The 23,137-nt window shown below is 43.0% G+C and overlaps 1 protein-coding gene across 4 annotated transcripts in view; it reads right to left on the reverse strand.

Annotated features, from left to right (window-relative positions):
• The window catches only part of CREB5 (cAMP responsive element binding protein 5), a 423,962-nt gene extending 403,484 nt beyond the window's left edge, over positions 1-20,478 (reverse strand). For 2 of the 4 annotated variants that reach the window (XM_013985747.2, XM_021078566.1), the window contains exon 1: positions 16,794-20,354. In XM_013985747.2, the coding sequence (XP_013841201.2) occupies positions 16,794-16,796 (3 nt within the window). In that variant the 5' untranslated portion in view covers positions 16,797-20,354. The other 2 variants (XM_021078565.1, XM_013985749.2) reach the window with 2 other exon arrangements.

The following is a 23,137-nucleotide window of genomic DNA, read 5'->3' on the forward strand; positions in this document are numbered from 1 at the left end:
TACAGAGGTTGTAAATGTCTGATCATGAGCCAATGGCAGAAGCAAAAGAATGAACCAGGATTCTATACAGGTTGCAACTCAAAATCTAGAAGGCTCTAACACCAGCCTCCCCTGTCTGCCTTCACTGTTGTGTCTTAGGGGAATGATGGTGTTTATTTCCTTTATTTCTCCTATTTTGAAAAGTGTAACATTATTAATGCCATAGCTATAGCATTAACTCATAGTATTATTTATAAGTACTGCTGCAGCAGACTGTCTTTGAAATGTCTCCTAACAATTCCAGTCTTATGGTATACACGTGTGTAATCTCCCCTGAGTACAGGCTTGGCCTACTGATTTGTTTCTAACAAATAGAATATGGCAAATGTGATGGGATGTTATGTCTGAAATTAGATTTAAAAAAAAAAAAAAAGACCGTGATTTCCATCTCTTATTTTCTCCCCCTTAGAACCACTGCTTACGCTTAGCCTGCCAACAGCCATACAAATAAGCTTGCATGTGGATCTTTAGAGGCCTGTAACAGCCATGTGAGTTTGGCAGTAGATCCTCCCCTAGTTGAGACTTAAGGTGATTACAGCCCTGGCCAAACATCTTGATTACAGCCTTAGGAGAGACCCAGAACCAGAGGACCCAGCTAAGCCACCCCCAGATTCCTGACCCACAGAAACTATGAGTTAATAAATACATGGGGGGGCTAATTTGTTACACAGCAGCAGCTAACTAATACAACTGTTTACAACCCAAACTATATATTTGACATGTTCTTTTCTTATTGTCAGGATTGTAATGAAAGGAAATTCAGCTTCCCAAATTATAAGGATAAAATAAGGTCGTAGGAGGATGTAGGATATTCAGAGTTAGAAATAATCAATCAGGATTTATTCTCAAAGGGAATAGTAACTATATTCGGTGCATTAATTATAATAGCCATTCATAATGTATATAGCATTTTAAAATTTAACTGGTGTTTTCACATTCAGGACCATCTACTACCCTTGAAAAGGTTAAGACGTAGGTATTATTATGACCTTTATCTTACAGAAGAGGAGCCTGAGACTCAGTAGAGTTCATGACTTCCATGAAGGCAAGGACCTTTTCTCTCTGGAACATCTCTTTTCCCCAATGCCTAGCTCTGTCATTGCACAATACATATTTGTTGAGTGGATGTCTTCCACAACATTATCTATAGAGCTGGTGACTTTTTTTCATGAAGTTCTCCAGTGGACATACATCTATCAATCAACCAATCAATTTCTATATATAATATGTGTAACACAAAATTAATATTCATGGAACCAGCATCTGTGTTTCCCAAACAACACAGGCTCCTCTGAAAGCTCTCTCTAGCTTTAAAGACAGTAAAGAGATAAATCTCTAATTTAATCCTGTTGTTCATACAGTTCTACACCGACAGAGACCCAGAGCTCTTTTATGAGCAAACAACCCTTTCTTGGTAAATCAAATCTCTTCCCTCTCATATCACTTCCTACAATCTTCCAGGATGAAGCTGTAGACAACAGACCTTCCTAAGAGCCACCAAAGGAGGTCATTAGTTGGCTCAGAGCCCCCCATTCCCTGGTGACACTCCCACCTTTCCTCTGCCACGCCTGGCCTTTGTTCTCCTGATAAACGAGGTGAGTAGGAAGTAATAGGTCTTGCCAAAGGTCACTATAAAATAACCTCGGGCAATGTTAGACAGAGGAGTCCATGGAAATGCAATGAAACTGCTGACAAGGAAACAGGAGGTGGGGGGATTTTGATTAGGAAGTTTATATAAGCCTTAAATTCCTTTTCTTTTCAAAGTTTCACAGTCAAGTGATCATTCAATCTTCAATCATAGTCCAGTCTCTACTCACTATTACCTAATAAAAAAAAAAGTGTTCACAAAAACCATGTGGAGCTATTAAAGGATAAATTAGTCTATACTTTAAGAAGATAAGAAAATCATTAGGTACAATTATCCTTGGAACTGCAGGATTACAAGTGGAAGAAATGCAGCGTATCACATATATGGTAATAAATGAATAACAGCCATCCACCCATGCAGCAAATATTGAAGAAGTGTCTGCAATGTGCCTGCACTAGGTGTTGGGAAAATGGTGATGAACCAATCGTGTATGATCGCTGACATTTCAGAATTTAGATACTACTGAGACATATGGATCTTAAAGTTTTAAAAATTAAAAATCACTTAAAGAAATATACATTTGAAAACTGATAAATGCTGTGAAGGAAAAGTTGAGGGTAGTGTGAGTATTTAACAGGGGACCTAATTTAGATTACAGAACCAGGGAAAAGCAGCAGTAATCCAGGCAGAAGGCACAGCACATGCAAAGGCCCTGTGGCTAAGAAGGGCTTGGTGCTTTCAAGCACCAAAAATTCTAATGAAGCTGGGGCTGTATGTTATGAGATGAGGCAAGCCTATGTGGTGCCAAAGACAGGGATCCTGACCCAACTCCTCGCCTGAACAGCAGACTCAGCATCCCACTGTCTACTGTACAGCTCTTCACACGTAACATGCCCCAAATTGAGTTCTGCGTCCTCCTCACCAAACCTCCACATACCATCTTCCCCATCTCAGTTGATGGCAACTCCATCCTCCCACTGTCTCGGATCAAAAACCTTAGCACCCTCCCTGACTTCTTACTTCTTCCCACACCCAATCTGTCAGCAAGTCCTTTTGCTTTTACCTTCAAAATAAGCCAAACTCCTTCTCACCACCTCTTCCACCATCATCTAGTCCCAGCTGCCATGGCCTCTTCCCCCAACAAGTCTCCTTGCTGCCCCCCTACACCCTATACAGTCTGTCCTTCAGCCACAACAAGAGAGGTCTTTAGAAGTGATGGATTCTCCTCTAGAAACTCCCCAATGGCTTCCTTTATTACTGAGATTAACATCCAACATTCATAACGTGGTCCACACTCCCCGACATGATCTGGCCACCCACTACCTCCTTGTTGTTTCCATTTCTGCCTACGCACCAGAGCCTTAGTATGAGAGGCTCGCTTGGCCTGAGAGCTCTTTCTGCAGATCTTAGCAGGAACTGTGCCCTCCCTTCAGCAGTCCTTACTTGTCGCCTTCTGCAACTACTCCATCTGGAAAGATGAAAGCACACACTGTATTCACTTGGCTCCATCTTTCTTTTTAGCAGTTTCTTTAACTGCTGTAAGGTGTATCTCTGTGTAGAGAAGTTGTCTGTTGATGCACCACCATACCCTTAGAAGCTGGAAGAACTCTAGCTAAACAGCAAGCACGAAGTTATACCTTTACTAATGTACTTGGATGGTCTATTACATGGCCATGGCCAGATTACATAAAATGTCACACTCCTAGGAAACAGATTGTGTCAAATACCTTCCTAAGCTTGAAGTTCTGGAGAAGTAAGAGAAGGAGAGAGAAATCTGATCAGGAGGAGGAAAGAAGGCATGGTTTGTGATAAATAGGTCAGGGTCTGGGGGAGGAGGGCAGCCGAGGCTCTATGACAGGCAGTGAAGTGGAACAGAATGTGCTGAGGTGAAGAGGGGGCAGAAATAAGAGGAATAAAGGGAGTGAGAGGCTGCCCAAGGCAAACGTGGTCTCTGTCATAATCTTTGTTGTCTATGCTCAACTCCAACTCCAAAGGAAGATTTTCTGCCAGCAGAAGGGGAAGGGGATTAAGGTCTTCAGAGTATATATTTCTCTTGCCAAAAGACTGGTCATGTGTTTTTTATAATCATAAAAAAAAAATCCACAGCAAATTTAAATGTCAAACAATAGGGGATGGTTAGGAAATTATGGTATAGCAACTCAATGGAATATGATGCATAATCATAGTTTTGAAAACTATGTAGAAACATGAAAAAATGTCTGTGGTACAGTTTTAAGTGAAGGAAGCAGAATTTTTAAATGTGTCTATGTTCTGATTGAAACCATTTAAAAATCATGTTCACCTCTGGACAAGGTATGGAAGAGACTATAAAAATGAAAAATCAGTGATTCCTTAGGGTTGTGAAAACCTGTGATTTACTCATCTCACCCCATCTCTGGAGTTCTAAAATACTATTACAATAGTTTTTAAGCTATGGGACTATCCATCAATATACCTGAAGAATCTCCCAAGGCTGGTCCTCCCAGGAGCACTCGCCAGACATTAAACAGCTCATGCTGATAAGAGGAAATTCATGACAAACAATAATGTTTGAGTCCTCCTACAGTCAATTCACTCAGGAATAATTAACCATCTACTCTATGTAAGGGACTATGTGCTAAGTTCTAAGAGGGAAATTGAAACTGAGCAAGAGTCAATTCTTGCTGTCATGGAACTTATGATCCGGCAGACAAAAGTTATGACAAACCTCAAAATAACCACGATATAAGATTTTTTTTAAATCATAGGAAAAAATGTTGACACAGCACTAAGGAATTAAGTAATTTTGCATCCAGTTTTTGGTTTGAGAGATCTAGAGATGAGTATTCCCCTAGGCAGAAGGTGAGTGAGGGGTTGGGGGGAAAGAACAGATGTTCCAGAGGAGATGAGAGTCTGAACAGGGCAAAGAGGCAGTCAACACAAGCAAGAGTTAATTATGGGTCTGACCTGAATATAGGGTGTACCACAGGGATGGTGGTTGGAGCTGACCAAGAGGTCTCAAAACAAATGCTGGTGAAGGCTCTTGAGCAGAGAAATGCGATGTTCAGAGCCCTAGAGTGAAACAATTCATTTAGTACCCAGAATGGGAACAGTCTGAGCTCAGCAACCAAACAAAATGGTTCCAAACCCCAACTCCTCCATCTACAGGTTTTGTCACATTATCTGGTTTGTCACTTAACCTCTGAGCCTCATTTTCCTTATCTATAAAAAAGGATAACTTCAGCTTCTTGGTAGATTTGTTATGGAGGTTGACATGGTAGAGCAAGAGAGTAAGCTCAATAAAGATTCAATAGATAATTCTGATCCCCTTCATTCTCAGCTCAGAGAAGGAACTGGTTAAGAAGAGAGGGTAGAAGGATAAAACCAAAGACACTGTTCACGTGGGATCTAGAAGACTTGGCATGACATCTCATGACGGCCAAGGGAAAAGGCAAAGTCAGCAACCGCCACGACAGTTTGAGCTGGGGGCTCAGAGGACGATGGTAGCCCTCACTGAAATGGGTGAGTCAGAAGGAGAAATGGTATAGGACTCGCTCATGTTCAAACAACGTGCACATTAAGGAACAGCAGCCGTCCACCTAGGAAAAAAAGACCGAGGTGAAGTGGAGGTCAGGACTCACCTGGGAGAGAGGTATGGGCTGGAGACACATGACATGACCTACAAGATGTTCAATAGTTGACCACTCCTGTCACCAAAGTCTAAATGCTCTTCTCGGCCTTTCTCCACAGCTCATCTTAACATATCTCCAATACATAGAGAAGCTGTTGGATCAAAACACCCTACCTGGCATATTTGCCAACTAAATTGAGCATCCTATATTTTTCTCTATGTGTTATCTTTTTTAGCAGTTTATGGACTTATATAATTCACATATCATACCATTCACCACTTAAAGTTTACAATCCAATGGCCTTTGAATATTCACAGATTCACAAGCATCAACATAATCAGTTTTAGAACATCTTCATTGTCTCAAGAAGAAACCACACTTTCCCCACACCCACCCCCCACCGATGTAGCCGGGTAGTCACCCTCAAGTCCCCAGCCCCGCCCTCAGCTCTAGGCAAGCGCTAATCTACTTGTCTCCATACATTTGGCTATTGTGGACCTTTCATGTAAGTGAATCATATAATATGGAGTCCTTTGTGTCTGGCTTCTGTTTCTCAGCACAAATGTTTTCAAGATCTATGCATGTTGTAGCATGCAGCATGACTTCATTTCTTTTTATGACCAAATAATTTTCCAACATATGGATAGACCACATTTTGTTTATCCACTCATCAGCTGATAGGCTTTGGGTGATTTCCATGTGTGGGCTATTATGAATAACCCTGCTGTGAATATTCATGTACAAGTTTTTGTGTGGACATATGTTTTCATTTCTGTTGGAAGTATACCTAGGAGTGGAATTGCTGGGTCATAAGGTTTATGTTTAATTTTTTGAGGAACTGCCAAACTGTTTTCCAAAGTGGCTGTGCCATCTGACCATCCTACCAGCAGCAGATGAGGGCTCCTGTTTCCTTCACATCCTCATCAATACTTGCTATTGTCTGTCTTTTTGTTGTTGTTACTATAGCCACCCTAGTGGGTAAGGAGTGGCATCTCACTGTGGTTTTAATTTGCATTTCCCTGATAACTAAGGATGCTGAACAACTTTTCGTGTGCTTATTGGCCATCTGTGTATCTTCTTTGTAGAACTGTCTATTCAGATTCTTTACCCATTTTTAAATTGGTTATTTGTTTTTTACTATGGTATGTTTATATTTTATTTTTTTATTGTTTTGCTTTTTAGGGCTGCACCCGTGGCATATGGAAGTTCCCAGGCTAGGGATCGAATCAGAGCTAAAGCTGATGGCCTATACCACAGCCACAGCAACGCCAAATCTGAGCCTCATCTACGACTTACACCACAGCTCACGGCAATGCCGGATCCTTAACCCACTGAGCGGGGCCAGGGATCAAACCCTTGGCCTCATGGATACTGATCGGGTTCATTTCCATTGAGCCATGATGGGAACACCTGATATGTTTTTAAAGTATGGAATTTTCTCTTCTGTGCTGCCACTGTGTAAAAGAGAGGTAGCACATAGGCATAAACTGTCCATCAACAGTTAGAAAAGCAGAATTACTTTTCCTCCTGCATCAAATCATCTATGTTCAACTTGGTGTGTCTCTTGTTTATAGGAATGAGTGGCTTTTGTCCTTGTCAGTAAATATTAGCACATCAAAACAATGGTTGTTAAGCCTGGCAGGGTGACAAACTGCAGTTGTATTTCATTCTCTGTTCTCAAGGTTAAAAGTTGGTGTTGCCCTTTTGGCACTGCTCTTTCACAAACTTTGGAGACAAATTCAAGGCCAAACCAAGGACAATGACCACATCAGCAAATCCATTCATCAGTGTCGTACATACACATCTGTTTTAAAGAATAGGCTTCTTTTGTTGGCTTCATCCATTCCTGGTCATGTATAAACCCCCAACTTTGGAGACTTTTTCTAAGTTTTTGTGGGGGTCCTTCTGACATTTATTTTTAACTCGTGCTAAAAAATGTCTGACCATGATTCACACAACTCCCAGTCTGCCAGCCTGTGGAGGATCCCACTACTACTTGTCCTGGGTGCTGCCTTCTTGATGGGCATACTTCTTGTTATGAGACGAAATCCAAATTGTCCAAATCTCCAATACCCCAGAATGTGACGAAGAGGAGATAAAGTCTTTACAGAGGTAGCCGAGTTAAAATGATTGGCCTCTTTATTAAAAGGGGAAATGTGGACACAGAGACAGCCACGCCCCTGAGGAAGACAATGCGAAGAGACACGGGAAGAAGACAGCCACCTAACAAGCCATAGAGAGGACTTGGGACAATTTTCCCTCATAGCCCTCGGAAGGAACCAACTCTCCTGACACCTTGATTTTGGACTTCTGCCCCCAAACTGTGAGAGAATAAATCTCAAATGCTCAAGTCACAGAGTTTGTAGTACCTTGTTATAGCAGCCTAGCAACCCAACACCCCTGGCCTTGTACTCAACCCCACAAGTGCTAGAGCTGGGGCTGCCCTAGGGGGTACGTACCCCTCTCTGACACAAAAGGTGGAAACTGCACTGCCTTACAGCCCAACAACTGTGCTGCAGTTTTTAGTTCTGGCTGCTCTTTGAGTTTTTGTTCAGTTGTTTTCTCTTTTCTTCCAAGCACTCAGACACAAGCCACGTGGGGTACTGGGCCAGAAGGCCTCCCCCACTCTGCCATCCCAAAGGACAGCCCAGACTTCGTTACTGGGTCAGGCTTATCGTGCCTGGCTCCCTCTTCCCTTTGCATGACGAAACCCCTGTCCATTTCCTTATATCCTAGTGAATCAATCCTCCAGTCATATCAATCCTATTTCACAAATGGCTTTTAAATCTGGCACCATCGTTGCCCAAGCCACTCTCACTTCTTGCCTGGACAACCACACTAGCACCCTCGCTGGGCTTTTCTGTCTCCAGGTCTGCATCCCCCCACCCTCCCACAACCTTCTGTTTCAATGATCTATGTGCTGTCTCTCCTACCAGTAAGATCTGGGAGGAGAGACTATGTCTTCTTTTGATCATGCATCTCTAGTACCTGGCACATAATAGATGCTCAGTAAATAGCTGGTGAAGGAAGGAAGGAGGAAGGGAGGAAACTGTAGATTTACATTCCTTTACATAACTAAAGGCTATATTTTTTCATTGCTCTCGGTTGAGCGTATCCTTGTACTGAGAAAGCCAATCAAGTCAGTATAAGTAGAGATGTTCAAACAATGCCAAATGGTGTGCTTTTCAAATTAAATGATCTAGCTCTCTATGTACAGGTCCCATCTAGATTCAAGCCGGTCTCCAGAAAAGAGGCAATTTGTGCTACATGTGCCTAGCTGTTGTCCTTCCTGGATTCTCTAATATGTCAGAATCATATCACACATCTGTCACCTCTCTGCATTGGCCTGAAGTACAGAAGTCCTCTTTAGATTTCTGTTCCTTTCATTAAGACACTGAAGTGACAGAAATTGAGACAACATTATAAATTAACTATATTTTAATAAAAAATATTTTTAATATATATATGTATGATTGGGCCACTTTGCTGTATAGCAGAAATTGACATGACACTGTAAATCAACTATAATTTAAAAAAAAAATTTTAAAAGATACTAAAGCTGCTAGACCTAACTGTGAACTGGTAGTCTATGCGTTCTATTCTTCCATCCTGGGAATGGGTACAAGCAAACCTTATCCCTCCTTTTTTTTTTTTTTTTTGTCTTTTGCCATTTGTTGGGCCGCTCCCGCGGCGTACGGAGGTTCCCAGGCCTGGGATCTAATCGGAGCTGTTGTCGCCAGCCTACGCCACAGCCACAGAGCCACAGCAACCCAGGATCCAAGCCACGTCTGCGACCTACACCACAGCTCACGGCAATGCCGGATCCTTAACCCACTGAGCAAGGGCAGGGATCGAACCCGCAACCTCATGGTTCCTAGTCGGATTCATTAACCACTGCGCCACAACGGGAACTCCCATCCCTCCTTTTTTTAATCACTGTAAAAGACACATAACAAAATGTACTATGTTAACAATTTTTAAGCACACAGTTCAATAGCGTTAAGTGTATCCACACTGTTGTGCAACCAATCTCCAGAATCACCCATTTTTTCAACAAACATTAAATAACTAGAATTCTGTAGAGGAATGTAAGATTTCCTAAATATACCTCCTAAAATATCTGCTAAATGTTAAACAAAGATGAGACATCCATTTACAGCCTTCCTTTTAAAGATATTATAGTTTTTGTGCTTCAGGAGCAAAAAAAAAAAAAAAAAGCATATGTCCCAGAAAGAGTAAAAATGCATCTTGGGTGAAAGGGTTAACCTGTCTAAGACTGTCCCTTCCAAAGGGCCTATCAAGGAATTTACATGTAATGTTTTTTTCCTCCCCGATTTTTGTGAGTGTTTCTGGGGCACAAAATAACTGTGCTTCCCTGCCAGTGCTGCCTCCATCCAATAGGCAGACATCACTGTTTTGTTTTGTTTTTGTATTTAATGTTTTGAAGGGTTTGGAGATTAGCATGGGTATTTAGCAAAAAGTACGATTTCAAATTACAGGCTGCCTCATGGTGCCAAAACACTGTCCACCGTCATCTTTGATGACGTCCACCAACCCAGCCCTGAGGATGGTGGTGGTTAGTCATCTGGCTTCGCAAAGCTGGGAGATGAGGTTGTAAACAGTGTGTGCTTCGACAGGCCTTATTAGAAGAGTGTCTTAAAGATGGTTTCATTTTTTTAAATCTAGCAATATCTTTTAATCAACAATATGTGCATCTAAATCAACGTGACAAATAGATACCTGCTCCAAAGGAGGAACAATTTACCCGTGGGCATCCTGACAAAAAGATGACCACTCCATTTACCGGTATACATGCTTGTAACACTCTGGTTTTTACTGGCTAAGGATTTTATTTACATACAAGTTTAACCACCATAACCACATACATGTGTGGACACTAAAACTGCTTTATCTGTAGTATAATGCTTAGAAAGGGACTCAAAATAACCCCTCCCAGGCACTGGTCACAGATTGCACAATTAATCCCAGCTTGTTTCTCAGCCATTGAAGATGCCGAGGTGCAGAGAGAAACTGCAAATGGCCAAGCTCAACCCTAGTCATTATTAGGAGAAAACAAAAACCAAATACTCCAAAGCAGATGGCTCCAGGTCAAGTGTGAAGACAGGACATTGGTAAACAAGAGTTAAAATGTTTTATTAAAGACGGTTCAGGAGCTAAGGCTACAGGCTTTCTGTTCAAAAATGAATACCTAAAACCTTCTCCTTTTGATACCCAAAAGAGTTGAAAACTTATATCTTTAATCTCATGGTATCTCCACAAAGACCTCTAAGAGTCACTCACAAAGTAGCCTGAAGAAAGTTTCCCTAGATACCACCAAAAACACAGGTTTGTAGCAGATGCCTCCATGCAACGGTTACAACACATTCCATGTTAAGAGGCTGATATACCCATATTGATTTGTTAACCCATCTAGGTCTGGACATGTAACCTAAAGCTAGGAAGTAAGAGTTATTAGCAGAGAAAGTGACAGGAAAATAATGCACAGAAAAGCATCAGAAAGAACATTATTTATAAGTCAAAGACGAATGCAACAGCATACACAAGTGAGAAACCCCCACCTGGAAGCCATCTAGAGTGTTTAGGCGCTAAGAAGTGTGAGTTTTTGCTCACACTGACTGCCCTTCTAATTAATGAACATGATGCCTGGCTTTGTCAGTCCCTCAGTTTCTCCACCCTTAAAATGGGAATTAAAACTGTGTGTTTAAAAAGGGAGGTTAAAATTCTTTGGATGAATGACATTACAGAAAACGCCAATACTATCCCCACAAAATGTAGAGAAACGTGTGATTTTGTACCTAAAAACGGTTTAAAGTCATGTTTTCAAAGCACGTGGTCAGGGAGACATGTACTTGGAAGCAGACTGCTATGCAGGGGATAAGGAGAGAGGCTCAGGGTGAAATGACTCACGAATGCGGGAATGCAGAGGCTCTCAGCAGAATGAAGTCACCAGGGACCGTCCCTGAGATCTCTCCTCCCCGCCACAAACAATGCTGTTTGTTGACTTCAAAAGAAGAGGGGTGAGGAGTTTAGAAATTCTTCATTCTTTTTATTTTTTGGTTCTTCACATCATTTACTGATTGCACAGGCTAGTACATTGTTTTTTTAAAATTGTGAAAGGAAAAGATTCTGGTGTGCACTGAGAAATATTGATTCTTCTAACACTGAAAGGATGACAAAGAGAATGAGCACCTCAGGTCGGGGGGGTTATAACTAACATCTTGAGGTGAGCAGAGAACAAGTTTGGTCGCTGCAATGAGACAAAGCTTAGAAGGAAGACACACAAAGGGATCCAGATGTCTCAAATAGAGTTCAGAGTTTCCCTCCAAGACCAGCTAAAGGCAAGTCGTATCTGGGGCAAAGCGGTAAGCTAGCAAACAACTGAAATGTGGTGATCTTGACTTTTTCCAAAACAGAGGCTTTCGAAGAGTTTGCATGTGAACCAAATCATAAATTAAGACGTCCCAGGAAGCAAGCCACTTTACACAATCCATATTGGAAACTTAACACAAAACCGAGCTCATCTGTGGCACAAAGAATTATCTTCTAAAAGATGTAACCTGTACATTGTAATTTTTATTAATTGCATTCTCTGAAACATGTTTGGCAGCATGCAGCACACCGATAAGCAACCACTTGCTGCCCTTTGAACTCTAAATGCTTTACTGCAATCCCTTTCCTTAAATAGAATCATGGGATATTAGAGTAGAAGATTCCTTAGAGATCAGTTAGAATTGCAAGTCTCAACCCTGGCTAAACTTTAGAAATATTTCTGTTGCTTTAAAAAAAAAAAGAGAGAGAGGCCCGGGTCCCTACCCCAAACCAATTAAATCAGAATGGAAGGGAGAAGGAAGGTATTCGTATTTTATTAAAAACTCCCCAGGTAGTTCTATCGGGCTGCCAGGATTAGAACTATCGATACAGTGTATAGATTTATACTGCCTGATGCCACCGACAGGTTATGGTACCTGCGGCCACTGAGCACTTAAACATGTGACGACTCTGAACTGAAATGTGCAGTAATTATAAACACATACCAGATTTCAAAGATTTAGTAACCCCCCCATCACAACGTATTTCGTCAGCATTTTTATGTAGATTACATGTTGAAATGATAATATTTCGGATTAGGTTAAATAAAATATGTTATGCAAATTAACACCACCAGTTTGTCGGGTTTTTTTTTTTTTTTTTAATCTTTTTAACATGGCTACTGGAACATTTAAAATTATATATGCAGCTCACACTTGTGGTTCCCACTATTGGACAGTGCTGGTCAAGACCAACACTCTTTTGTTGGTCTTGGCAAGAGAAGCATAATGCGTTCAAAACAGCACCTTGGGGATCCCCTCTTCCAGTGTGAGGCTTCTCCTGCTGCCTTAACCCACAAGGCTGCAGAGCTAGGAATGGCAGAGCCCCACCTGCCACCAATCAGATTTCAAGTCTTTCTCTTTTTCCTTCTGCTCATCGTTTCTTCTAGGATTTGATACTGAAATCTATTTCCCTTACAGAAAAATGGCCTCGCTCTGTCTGTGCACACACTTGTGATGGTGTTATTGCAGGGTCACTCATGAAAGCATAGCAACTAGAACGGATGTTTACAAATAAATCTGGAAAAATACTGACATAAGGAAAATGCAGAGAATGGATGAAGAGTTATTAAGGCTTTTAGGGTGGAGCTGGGCAAGGCCTCGCCCATGAGTGTTGCCCATGAGTTTAATAAATAACCCTGGCGATCCTCAGCATTCTGAGCACCATCTCTGGCACAGCATCAGCCCTAGCTCAGAATTTAGAAGTCTGAGCCCATACTATTTTCTTTCCCCCCAGGAGGCAGTGTTTTTCTGGACAATGTTGTCACTGCAGTGAGGCACATCGGGTTCTTCATAATGGCACACTACGTCATAGCTAGGTACCCTGCTGGAAGTAAATGTTATCCTCAAAGCCTTCTACCCTCTGGTGCATGGGTTAGTACCTGGTCCTTCAGAAGCCAAACTGCATCATTGCTGAGTTAAAGAAGAAAATCTTGTTTTGATAAAGTAAAATGGTACCATCAGATCTGGCAAATGGAGATAAAATGTATTTCTCCCAATAATCAGCTATTTCAAACAAAAACAAAGCTGTTTTTGTTGTGTGTGGGTTTCCCCCTCTTGGGAAGTCAGCAGAGAGAGAATTGCTAAAACTGGCTAAAATGTGTTATATTTGAGAAATCATGCAACACAGGGGCTGCTCGGTGTAATCAAAGAATAAAAGAGACTTGAATTCTGATATAAAGTGTTCATGTAAAGAGCTGGAAAGGAATCCTATGTATCAGGCCAAACTACACATACAGTAGATGCATTCAAGATTTCTGTTGAGACATTCTTGTGCTCCATCCTAAATACAGCATAACCTAAATGTCATCTTAAATCAAATGTTTGGTGCTCTGGAGCCCCCTATGTTGCATGCATGATTTCTACTAGCTAAGAGCAGTCAAGTTTTGCCAGTCACACCTCAAAGAGCATACTTCCAGACTCAACTCACTGCTCGTGTAGTGATATTCACTTCTAAACACTCTCATAGACACCAACCTGCAAAGAGACTATCTTACAGACAGATCTGGGCAAAGGCACATCTGCCAGAGTGAAAATAGCACTTGCTATTCTACTCAACAACAAGAAAGAGTATTTATTTCAACTTTAGCTAATTCGGGGAGATCCCTTCCTCAAAGACGAAAAGACAGAAAGTAAAGAGAGTTACAGCTTTATTCTGAGACGGTCTTACAATTTTTAGTTCTGCCTGGCTTTTAGTCTCCAATGAAATCTGAATGGTATCGTTTTACAGGGCATGTCTAGTAATAACAGGGAAGAAGAGTGGCCTTCAAATAAGGCCAATATTAGAAAAATTAACACGACAGATATGTACAAATAACTAGAATAGAAACTACGGTTTATACGGTCAGGGCATTCATTCAAAAGATCTGATAAAAAAAAGTTTGTCATTGAAAGGTTAGTGAACAAAAGGCATGAAAAGAGCAAAGCGTCCAAAGCCATGGGTTATGCTGCACTCATGACGAGGGCATTTATGGTGGTCTGACTCCTGGAAAGACAACCCGACCTGGAGACAGGGACCTGCTTCTAGGCTCAGTCTGGCACTCTCCAGCTCTGGGCCTTGGTGAGCCAGGAGAACCCCCGGGCCCTAGGCTCTCCTCTGTCATGTACCGAGGTAGGTCTATCAAGGAGAAGACCTCCCCCAGCTCCAGTTCTGCCTAACGCTACCACACAAATCTTTCTATCTCATAACAGAACCTCTAGGCCAAAAGGAACTCTTCCTTAGTTCAAGCCAAATGCCAACATGGTAGTTTTCAACCCTTGTTAATTTTAGGGTAGAGATTACAAACGTGAACCTTGAGGAAGTAAAAGGAAGCAACTAAAATATGCATTTTTAAAGTGTTAAGTTGATTCTGTTCTATTTCTCAGAAAAGATAATGGGCAACAGAGTCAGTTTAGAGGAGCAAAGTACAGAAATGTGACTGTAACATCTTACGCATTCAGGAATTTATCCTTAACTTTTAAAGTTTTAGTTTGAAAGTCCCAGAGTCTCAACGAGAGCTTTTTACTTTTGTTTCTGTAATATGTTATCACTACCTGGAAATCTGCAAAAGCTTTCTCTTTCTCTTCACTTTTCTTATATTAAATCCATGATTTGTGATTCCCAACAATGGAATACTAATGGATCCTCAAAAAACACTAATTGCCCATTTTTTTCCTAATTACAAAATGTAAGAACACTTTAGTGAAAACATTAAACATGATGTCATTTTTAAAGTGCCAGAGTTTCTATTTAAAGCAATGCCATAAAATAGATAGCTTATTTAGTTTACAAATAGCAACACAAAAAGGTTCTTTAAGTCTGTTCAGCATATCTTAACGTGCTTCTTTCTCACATTTTAATATTTGGGGCTATTGTCCTACCCACACACCCCCTGCCCAGTTTATTTCCTTATCTCAATTGTATAATTTTCTTAAATAGGATTCAGGGAAAGAGTCCGAGATTTAAATTTTTAAACACTAATTTATAAAAGCATTGGTTGATTCCCATAATACAGCTGGTAGTCAAACTGCACAAGATAATGAATTGACTGAGATCATTGTTCCATCTTCATCCAAGAAAGCTGCCGCTAAAAAAAGATCTTAAATTGCTGTAGAAATCCAATTTGTAAGAGGCAAAAGAAGCATATAGATGGGAAACACCAGCCATGATCACATTAATTTTGTGGCTAACAGCACTGCTTTGAAGTGAAGAAGAAGAAGAAAAAGATGACAAAAAGAATACGTCCACTCAAATCCCCAATTTTAATCTAATAGCACAACCAGAAGAAAACCAAGCACAGACACAAAGTTCACATCTTTGTGATCCAGTGAACATCACAACCCACAAAATAATTTTCAGCATAATAAAAAGCAAAGCAATGCTAAGGAAATACGACAGGATGGTGATGCATCATTGCTAAAAAACAAATTATGGTAAGAAATCAGGAGATCAAGAGCCTGACATTAGTACAAATAGCCATGGAAAGTCCATGACGGATGAGTTTTTGAATCCACAGGTGTAAGAAATCGACAAATAATTGTAACCGAAATCTTCAACCTACTGTAACTGAAAATCCATACAGGAAAAATCTCTCTGACAAACTACCATTCACTTAATCCCTATTCAAATAGAAACTGCAACAGCCCAGAGATAAAAAATAAAGGCACCCGTTTCCACTTTTTTGTGGGAAGGTTCTAATAAACTGTCTTCTCATATATAAACTGTATAAGGTTACAACTGACTTCTAATTGACAAGCAATTTCTAGATATCAGTAATTGACATTCAAAACCTGTTCACAGAACATGTCTGAATAAACATGTTTAGCCTGACTCAAGTCCAACAATAAAAATCACTATGAATCAGTCAGGATTTAAAACTAACCAAACTATATAAAATGCTACAAGCGAAGAAAAATGAGAAAACTTGTAGGGAGGCACAACTGAGTTCTTTTACTGTTTTCTTTTTAAGTTTTATAACTAAAGTAATAGCTACTATTCAATCAATAGCATCTCTCTTCAGAGGAACTCACATCTAGGATGGTTTTTTGGTTTGTTTTATTTTTAATTTTTAAGTTTCTTTATAAAGAACTCCTTTGTCATCAGCACTTAAGTACTTATTGAAGTGATTCACAAAAGCTTGTGGAAAAGGGAATTCTTACCTGCCACGTTATTTAACACGCTTTGTAGCTCCCCCACTGCAGTTCCCATGCTTATGAACATTATTTTACCCAGAAAGTAATGGTCTTATTCACAGATACACACACACACACACACACACACACACACACAAAACCTTCCACACAAAAAATGCTATCAAGATCCAGGAAACTGGCAAAAGCCACATTCAAAGTCAACGTAAAATAAGAACTCCATTTGTGAATTTCACCTATGAAAATACAAGATTGTTCTCATTTAGCCAACCACAAAGTTCCCTTTCTGCTTAATAAGCGGAGCAAACATCATCTTACCATTATCTGTAGAATAAAATCAGCAACGTGTTGCTTCCTGCAGTCACCCAATCAAGATTTTTTTTTCTTCCTGTCTTTCTAGCAACGTCTTTTTCACCAGCAAGATTAGGAAGAAAATAAAGCTTTGAGTGTTTGCCTCAGTAGTTCAGATCACAAGACCGTGAAGCTAGCTCTTAGCCCAAAAAAAAAAAAAAAAAAAAAGAACAGGTCTGGTATTTTACAATCACTGCTGCAACCCAGAGGTACCTCCTGGTCTCCCCGTACCTCCTCTCCTCCTGGGTTCTACGTTTCTTTTAGTAATGAGACCAATTTTTCCAGAAGCCTTGAACTCCCTAGATTCAACTGACATGGAAAATGTGACTAAAAACTTGTAGAACTGTCTAGCCTCCAACCCTGCACAGAATCAACTTTGTTGTGAGTGTGGGAGAACACCTCGCAAGCAGCTACTTGCTCCTTTGGACTCCTGCAGGACACAGCACAGCACACCAAATAGCAGTGCGCCATCTAGTTAGCAAGCTGCACTCTCCCTTCTAGAAGGGGGGACACCTTCAAACCCTGGGAGTTAAGGACTTGTCAGGGTCCAGCTGCTTTAAAGGTCCAATTGTTTATTTAAATAAAAAAAAATATCGCTACTGAGATAATCCACATCAAGTGGATATGGGAAAATTTAGGTTATAATGGCACTACAAACTTTTACATCTAACTTTGATTTACAAGATAAAAGCAAGTTTTAAATTAAAAGGGCTTTCTGTTAATAGAGCTTATTATTCTGAAGACGGGGAATGATTTTCTTCGAAAGTTGTCCCTGGGTGCATGCCTATTATCTTTGCTTTCCCCCTTCCACTAATGAGCATTTATCTAAAGAGCCTGTTAATCCTCTGATGTGTGCTTCTGGTCAGAGGTAACAGTTTGAATAAAACCACTAATCACTGATCACTAAATCACTGATCATTAATCACACTCTCCAGTGCTGGTGACCCGGGCCATTTTTCCCTTTGGGTCTATGTATGCATCACAAACAAGAAGTTTAACATTTTAGATGCACATGTATTGTGTGGGGGTTATACTATTTCATCTCTAGATGTGAATAAATAATAAACACTGCCACAAACTTGGGGAAGGAGATGTCAATTAGACCCCAGACAGGAGTTTCACAAATGCCTACTCTACAGCACGGCTTTCACTTTGAAGAAAGCAGATTTGATTATAACAAGACACGCATGCTTCAAGAAATTCCCACATACTCAGAATATAAATTTTCCTTTATTTAACTTTCACCAACTCCAAATCAGAGAGCCCTGAAACTCTCTGCCCTCCTCCATCCAAAATCCTGTTAGGAAATCTTCTATTTGACTCCTGCTGCACCCCCGCACCCCCACCCCTCGGAGATCTTTTTACTTTTATCCCTTAAACGTGTCACAAACAGTATTTTTATTTCAACTGCCAGATACGGAGATTCTGGCTCGATTCAGTGACTTCCATACTTAACTTCCTCTTTAAATAAAGAAACTTAAGGTTAAGATTAAGAAAGTAACACACGCCCCAATTTATTGTATAGTATTCGGGTTCCAAGACTCACATTCCCTAACTTTGGAAATGAAACGTTTAATCTTGAGCCTTTCGGATAAATTTGATTTAGTCAGCACAACCTCGCCATCCCCCTCCGGCTAACTGCTGGAAGGAAAGAGGAAGGCGTTATGTAAAATTAAGTACTTTGTTTGCTGTGGGTGTGTTGTTTTCCTAAGTCAACACAGGGACGTGGTATTATCCACCGTAGCGTCTCTAAACATTTCCTGAGATGCCTTTTCTATCAGGACTAAGTTATTTTTGCCCTAGAGGAGAGGGCTCGCTAGCGCCTTTCTTAAATAATAGAAAAGGGCAGCTTGTGTGCCCGCAGATCAGGTACTGTGCCCCCCTCAGCCGCCAGAAGCTCTCACCACGCTCCAGGGACTGTGACCGCCCCAGGGAAAGCAGTAAAAGGCGGAGGCGGGGCCAGAGTGATAACGGTATGGGCGGGAGAGAGCGGGCGGAGAAGGAGGGGTCCAGAGGGAGAGGGTAATAAAGATGCCCAGGGAATCGGCGATTGTACGAGTATGGTGGGGGCTGGGGATGGAAAGCATAGTTGCTTTGTCAGCACTTCTAAGCCCCTAACCCTTGAGTATCTGAAGCTGTTAATCAAACACTTACGGCCTGCAGAATGACGTAATGGACCTGTCTCCAGCCTTTATTCCTTGACACATGTCAGAGAGGGAGGGAAAAATAAAAATCATACACTCTGCGGGCTCTGACAACGAAATACACAAGAGACCCACTTGAGTTCCCGGCCCTGTACCAGCCTCAAGTGGGGGCGGCACCCGTTCAAGGAAAGTTAGGGAGGAGTGGACAAGATCAAGATCGGGGGCTTCATCTACCAGATTAGCACCCCCCCCAATAAACCTATAGCAAAAGAAAAGCGAAATGCAGCCGACGGGGAAAAAACATCTCTTTGGTTGCTTCGTGCGTCTTGCCCCTCTAAGACCGTCGTGAAAAGTTTTAAGCGATTCCTTGAAGAATCTGCCTGGAGAAGAGGGCTTCGCCGCCGCCGTATCCTGGGAACTGCCACCGCGCCGCCGCGGCAAAAGCGGGAGCTGTCATTTGGGGCAGCAGCGGAGAAGAGGTAATGATGCCAACGAGAACCGGACGGAGGCAAGAGGTGGCTGGAGGAATGAAGGCGAGAAGAGCCTCGCCACTCTCCAGCCCTCCGCGCCCGGAGTGAAAGCAAAGTGCCCTCCAAGAGCGACGTCCCCTCCCAGGGCGCGCGCGCCCACCACCTGGGGCCGGCAGCCCTGCGGGAGAGGTGGCAGCAGCAGGCTCAGCACCGGGGAGGGAGCGAGCCCCCCGCGCGCCCGTCCATCCGCCCCCTAGGTGACCCGGCGTCCTCGCCGCGCCCGCTGGAAGTTTGCAAACTTTTTCCGGGGGTTCCGCCGCATCACCGGGAAGTTGGGGACGCGGGGGGCGGTTCCTGGCTCGCCGTCTCCGCTGCCGCCACCGCTGACGCCGCTTGACCGCACTTCTGGAGGGTTCCGCACCTTGCCAGGTCTCTGGAGGCAAACACACACCCCCGATTCATAACTGTTCCCCGTGTCAGGGAAACACACGCGCGCTCCCACACACGCACGCACGCCGGGGCTGACACGGCGCTCGCTCCACGTTAGCATCCCTCCAGTCGCACGGCGCGGCGGCCACCGAGACGCGCTCCGGGACGGACTCGGCGTGGGGTCTCTGGGGTAGCCTCAGGACACAGCCGAATTCCACGGTCCACCAGCATTGGGGGACGGACTTCCCTCTGGTCCGCCAGAGTGTTTACAAACACAGATCATCCTCCAAAAAAAAAAAAAAAATGCATCGCATCTTCCCCTACTTCTTGCCCTGTGACCTGCCCACTAGACCAAGTAACCTCGCGGCTGCTGCCGAGAACCAGCCCCTGCAAACAAGTACGTTCCCGAGATGGCTCCCGCGGCAAGTGCAACAAAAGTGGCTAAATGCAAAAGCCCCAGAAGTGGCCGAGCCGTATTTTTAGGAACTTACCAAACAAGTGTGGAGAAGGCAAGAGCGGAGCCCGGGTGAAGGGACCACGTTGGACTGAGCAAAGATTACAATACATTCTATTTAGAGTGCATTACATCACCCCCCCGGTGACGTCACGTGGGATTCCTGAACTTCTAAATCATTGCGGCCCGTGGGGGGGTGGGGGGAGGAGGGAGGGGCGGGGCCGGCGCGCCGAGGGGGCGGGCCCCGCCCGCGCACCGCCCCACCAGCCGACTCTGGTGCACCCGCGGGGGAGCGGCGGCGGCAGCGGCGACCGCGCGAGCAACAGCTTGCAGAGGCCAGCGCCGTGTGACACGGCTCCCTGACATTAGTGGTGTGAGTCAGCTTGGAAACAATCGTCACGGTTTCAGACGGGACCACGGAGGAGGCAGGGACCTGGGCTCTCCCGTGAGGAGGGCCTGGTGGCATTTGAAAGGTGTGGGGACGGGGAGTAGGGGAAGGGTGGGAATGGGGAGTAGAGGAAGGGTGGGGAGGGGGTGCAGACGAATGCGGGAAGAGACTTTCTACAAACAGAAATGAGGAACGCTCCCCCTTCCCCCACCAGCAGATGTCCAGCTCCTTTTTGCCTGCGACAGTCGTGACCTCATTACAGTGTTCCCTGCATCCTGGCTTCTCAGAGCATTCACTCGACACCCCTTTTCACGGCCCTCCCCCCCCCCCGCCGCGCCCCATTTCACCTCCAAAGGAATAACTTCTTTATTGTGCACACTCATTTGGAATGTGATGCCCCTGTCCTTCCCAAGACCCCTGCTTCATGAGTGTGAGAAGCTGGAAGGAGCGTTGTTCCTGCAGGCGAAAGGTGAATTACAGCTAGAGCCAAATGATGAGCCTGATTTAGACTCAGCGTCAGATCCGGAAGGGCCCTTGGCGCTCACTTCCAGAGCCTCCTCTGTTACTTGCCCAAGCTCATAAGCTGGCAAGTGGCAGAGCCAGAGCCGGAATGCAGGATTCGGGGCCCTGGTCTGCAGTACGTTCCTGACAGCTCAGTGAGAGAAGGAGCCTGGTGTTTTCAGCATCAGCCAGGTCACCATGGCCATCCCCAGCTTAATTTCCATTCGGATGTTCTCTCTGTGAGTCGGACTCAAAGGGAAGGCAGAGGCTAAATCCAGGAGATGCCAGACATCTCAGAGCACCACGGTCATCCTTGCAGCAGCTCACACTTTGCAAAGCACTGGAACCCACGTGGAACTCCCCTGATTCTCACAACAACCCAGCACAAGGAGAAGTAGGGCAGGTGTTATAATTATCCCCATTTTACAGGGAGCCAAGGCAAATTCCAGAAGCTTAGGGGGCTGGCCTGAAGCCACTGGATAACTCCCGCCCCTGTTTTAAAACTCCAAATCCTAACTGGACTCCTTTCTAGAACCAGGGCGGAGCTTTCCATTCTCATGGGTTATTGATGGTTAGAACCTTTGCTGAGGACGAGTTGGCTGGGAGTCCAAGCTTTGCTTAGGAACAGTTTAGCCCCCATTAACAAACAATAATCATTCCTGACATTTATGTAACATCTGACATTTATATAGCACCTCTCATCCCAATGCATCATAACCATGACTGTGCAGTTTGCCAGAGAATCATGACTGGACTGGCTAGAAACTGTCGTGCTTTGCCTGGATCGTCACATACTTCTGAGCTGGTTTTGCCATACTAAATGGAAGAGCTCTGTGTTTCCTTTCTATTTTTTAAGTGTTTAAACAACTCTCTTTCTTGGTGTTTCTTGAGACCACAGGGACTGCTGACTATTCCTTTCCCACAGCTTGATTCAGAACTCATCACTGCGTTTCCTATTTGTTCTCTTCCACGTGTAGCCCTGAAGGAATTGCAAAAGAAGGGCTCCAGTCCTAACTTGAATCTTAACTAATAAAACTTTTAAAATGACAGCTCAATTACCTGTGTTTACAGAAGAAAGCAACAGCCTCCTGAGGAACAGCCTCCTTGCCCACATTCCTACTCAATTAGCTGGACATCCTTTTCCACCTAAAGCAAGGATCTACCTCCTTCTCCCTTAAAGAAAAAGCGTGAACCAGACAAGGAGCAACCTTGAGACAGAAAAGGCAGACAGCCTAACTTATCAATGCTCAGTCAGAGAGCTCATCTCTTCTTCCGGCTGACAGGTGTGGACCAAAGGAATAGAATGGAGAATTGAATAAGCAAAACTGAGATGATGATCAAAAGAGTTTAAAACCTGTAATTAGTTAATCAACATATAAATTTAAAACATTTAATTCCCAATATTCTCTAAACAGAAGCATATATTTGAGTTTTAAAGCAAGTAGCTCATCAGTTTCTAATACTATCCAAATCAGTTGTCCATCCTTGAAAATTGTTGCTGATCTTTTGTTTGATGTGCTGTTACCAGGTAAACATCACCCTGTCTACACCACGGTTGACAAGAGAATACACATGGGACTCTTCCAATGACTTCCCCAAAAACTTGATAATCATTAGGTTACTTGGAGTCTCAATGGACAGATAATTTCTCCACATCAGCCATATTGTTTGTGGTGCTGACTCACCTCTTAGCTTCTGCTGAACTGACAGCAATTTCATTCACAATGTTTCTAGCCATTGCATTACAGTTTTCTGTATATTTCAGATCTCTGTTACCAAATAAATCACCCATACATACAATTTTTTAAATGTAAAATGAAAAAGACAGGTGGTATTTATGAACGTGGACTCCAAAGTGAGGCTGGCACAGGACAAATAAGTACTTACCCTCACTTTTATCAATGAAATTAATGTGGCCAATGCCA

Source organism: Sus scrofa, chromosome 18 (assembly GCF_000003025.6).
Source record: "Sus scrofa isolate TJ Tabasco breed Duroc chromosome 18, Sscrofa11.1, whole genome shotgun sequence".
NCBI lineage: Eukaryota > Metazoa > Chordata > Mammalia > Artiodactyla > Suidae > Sus > Sus scrofa.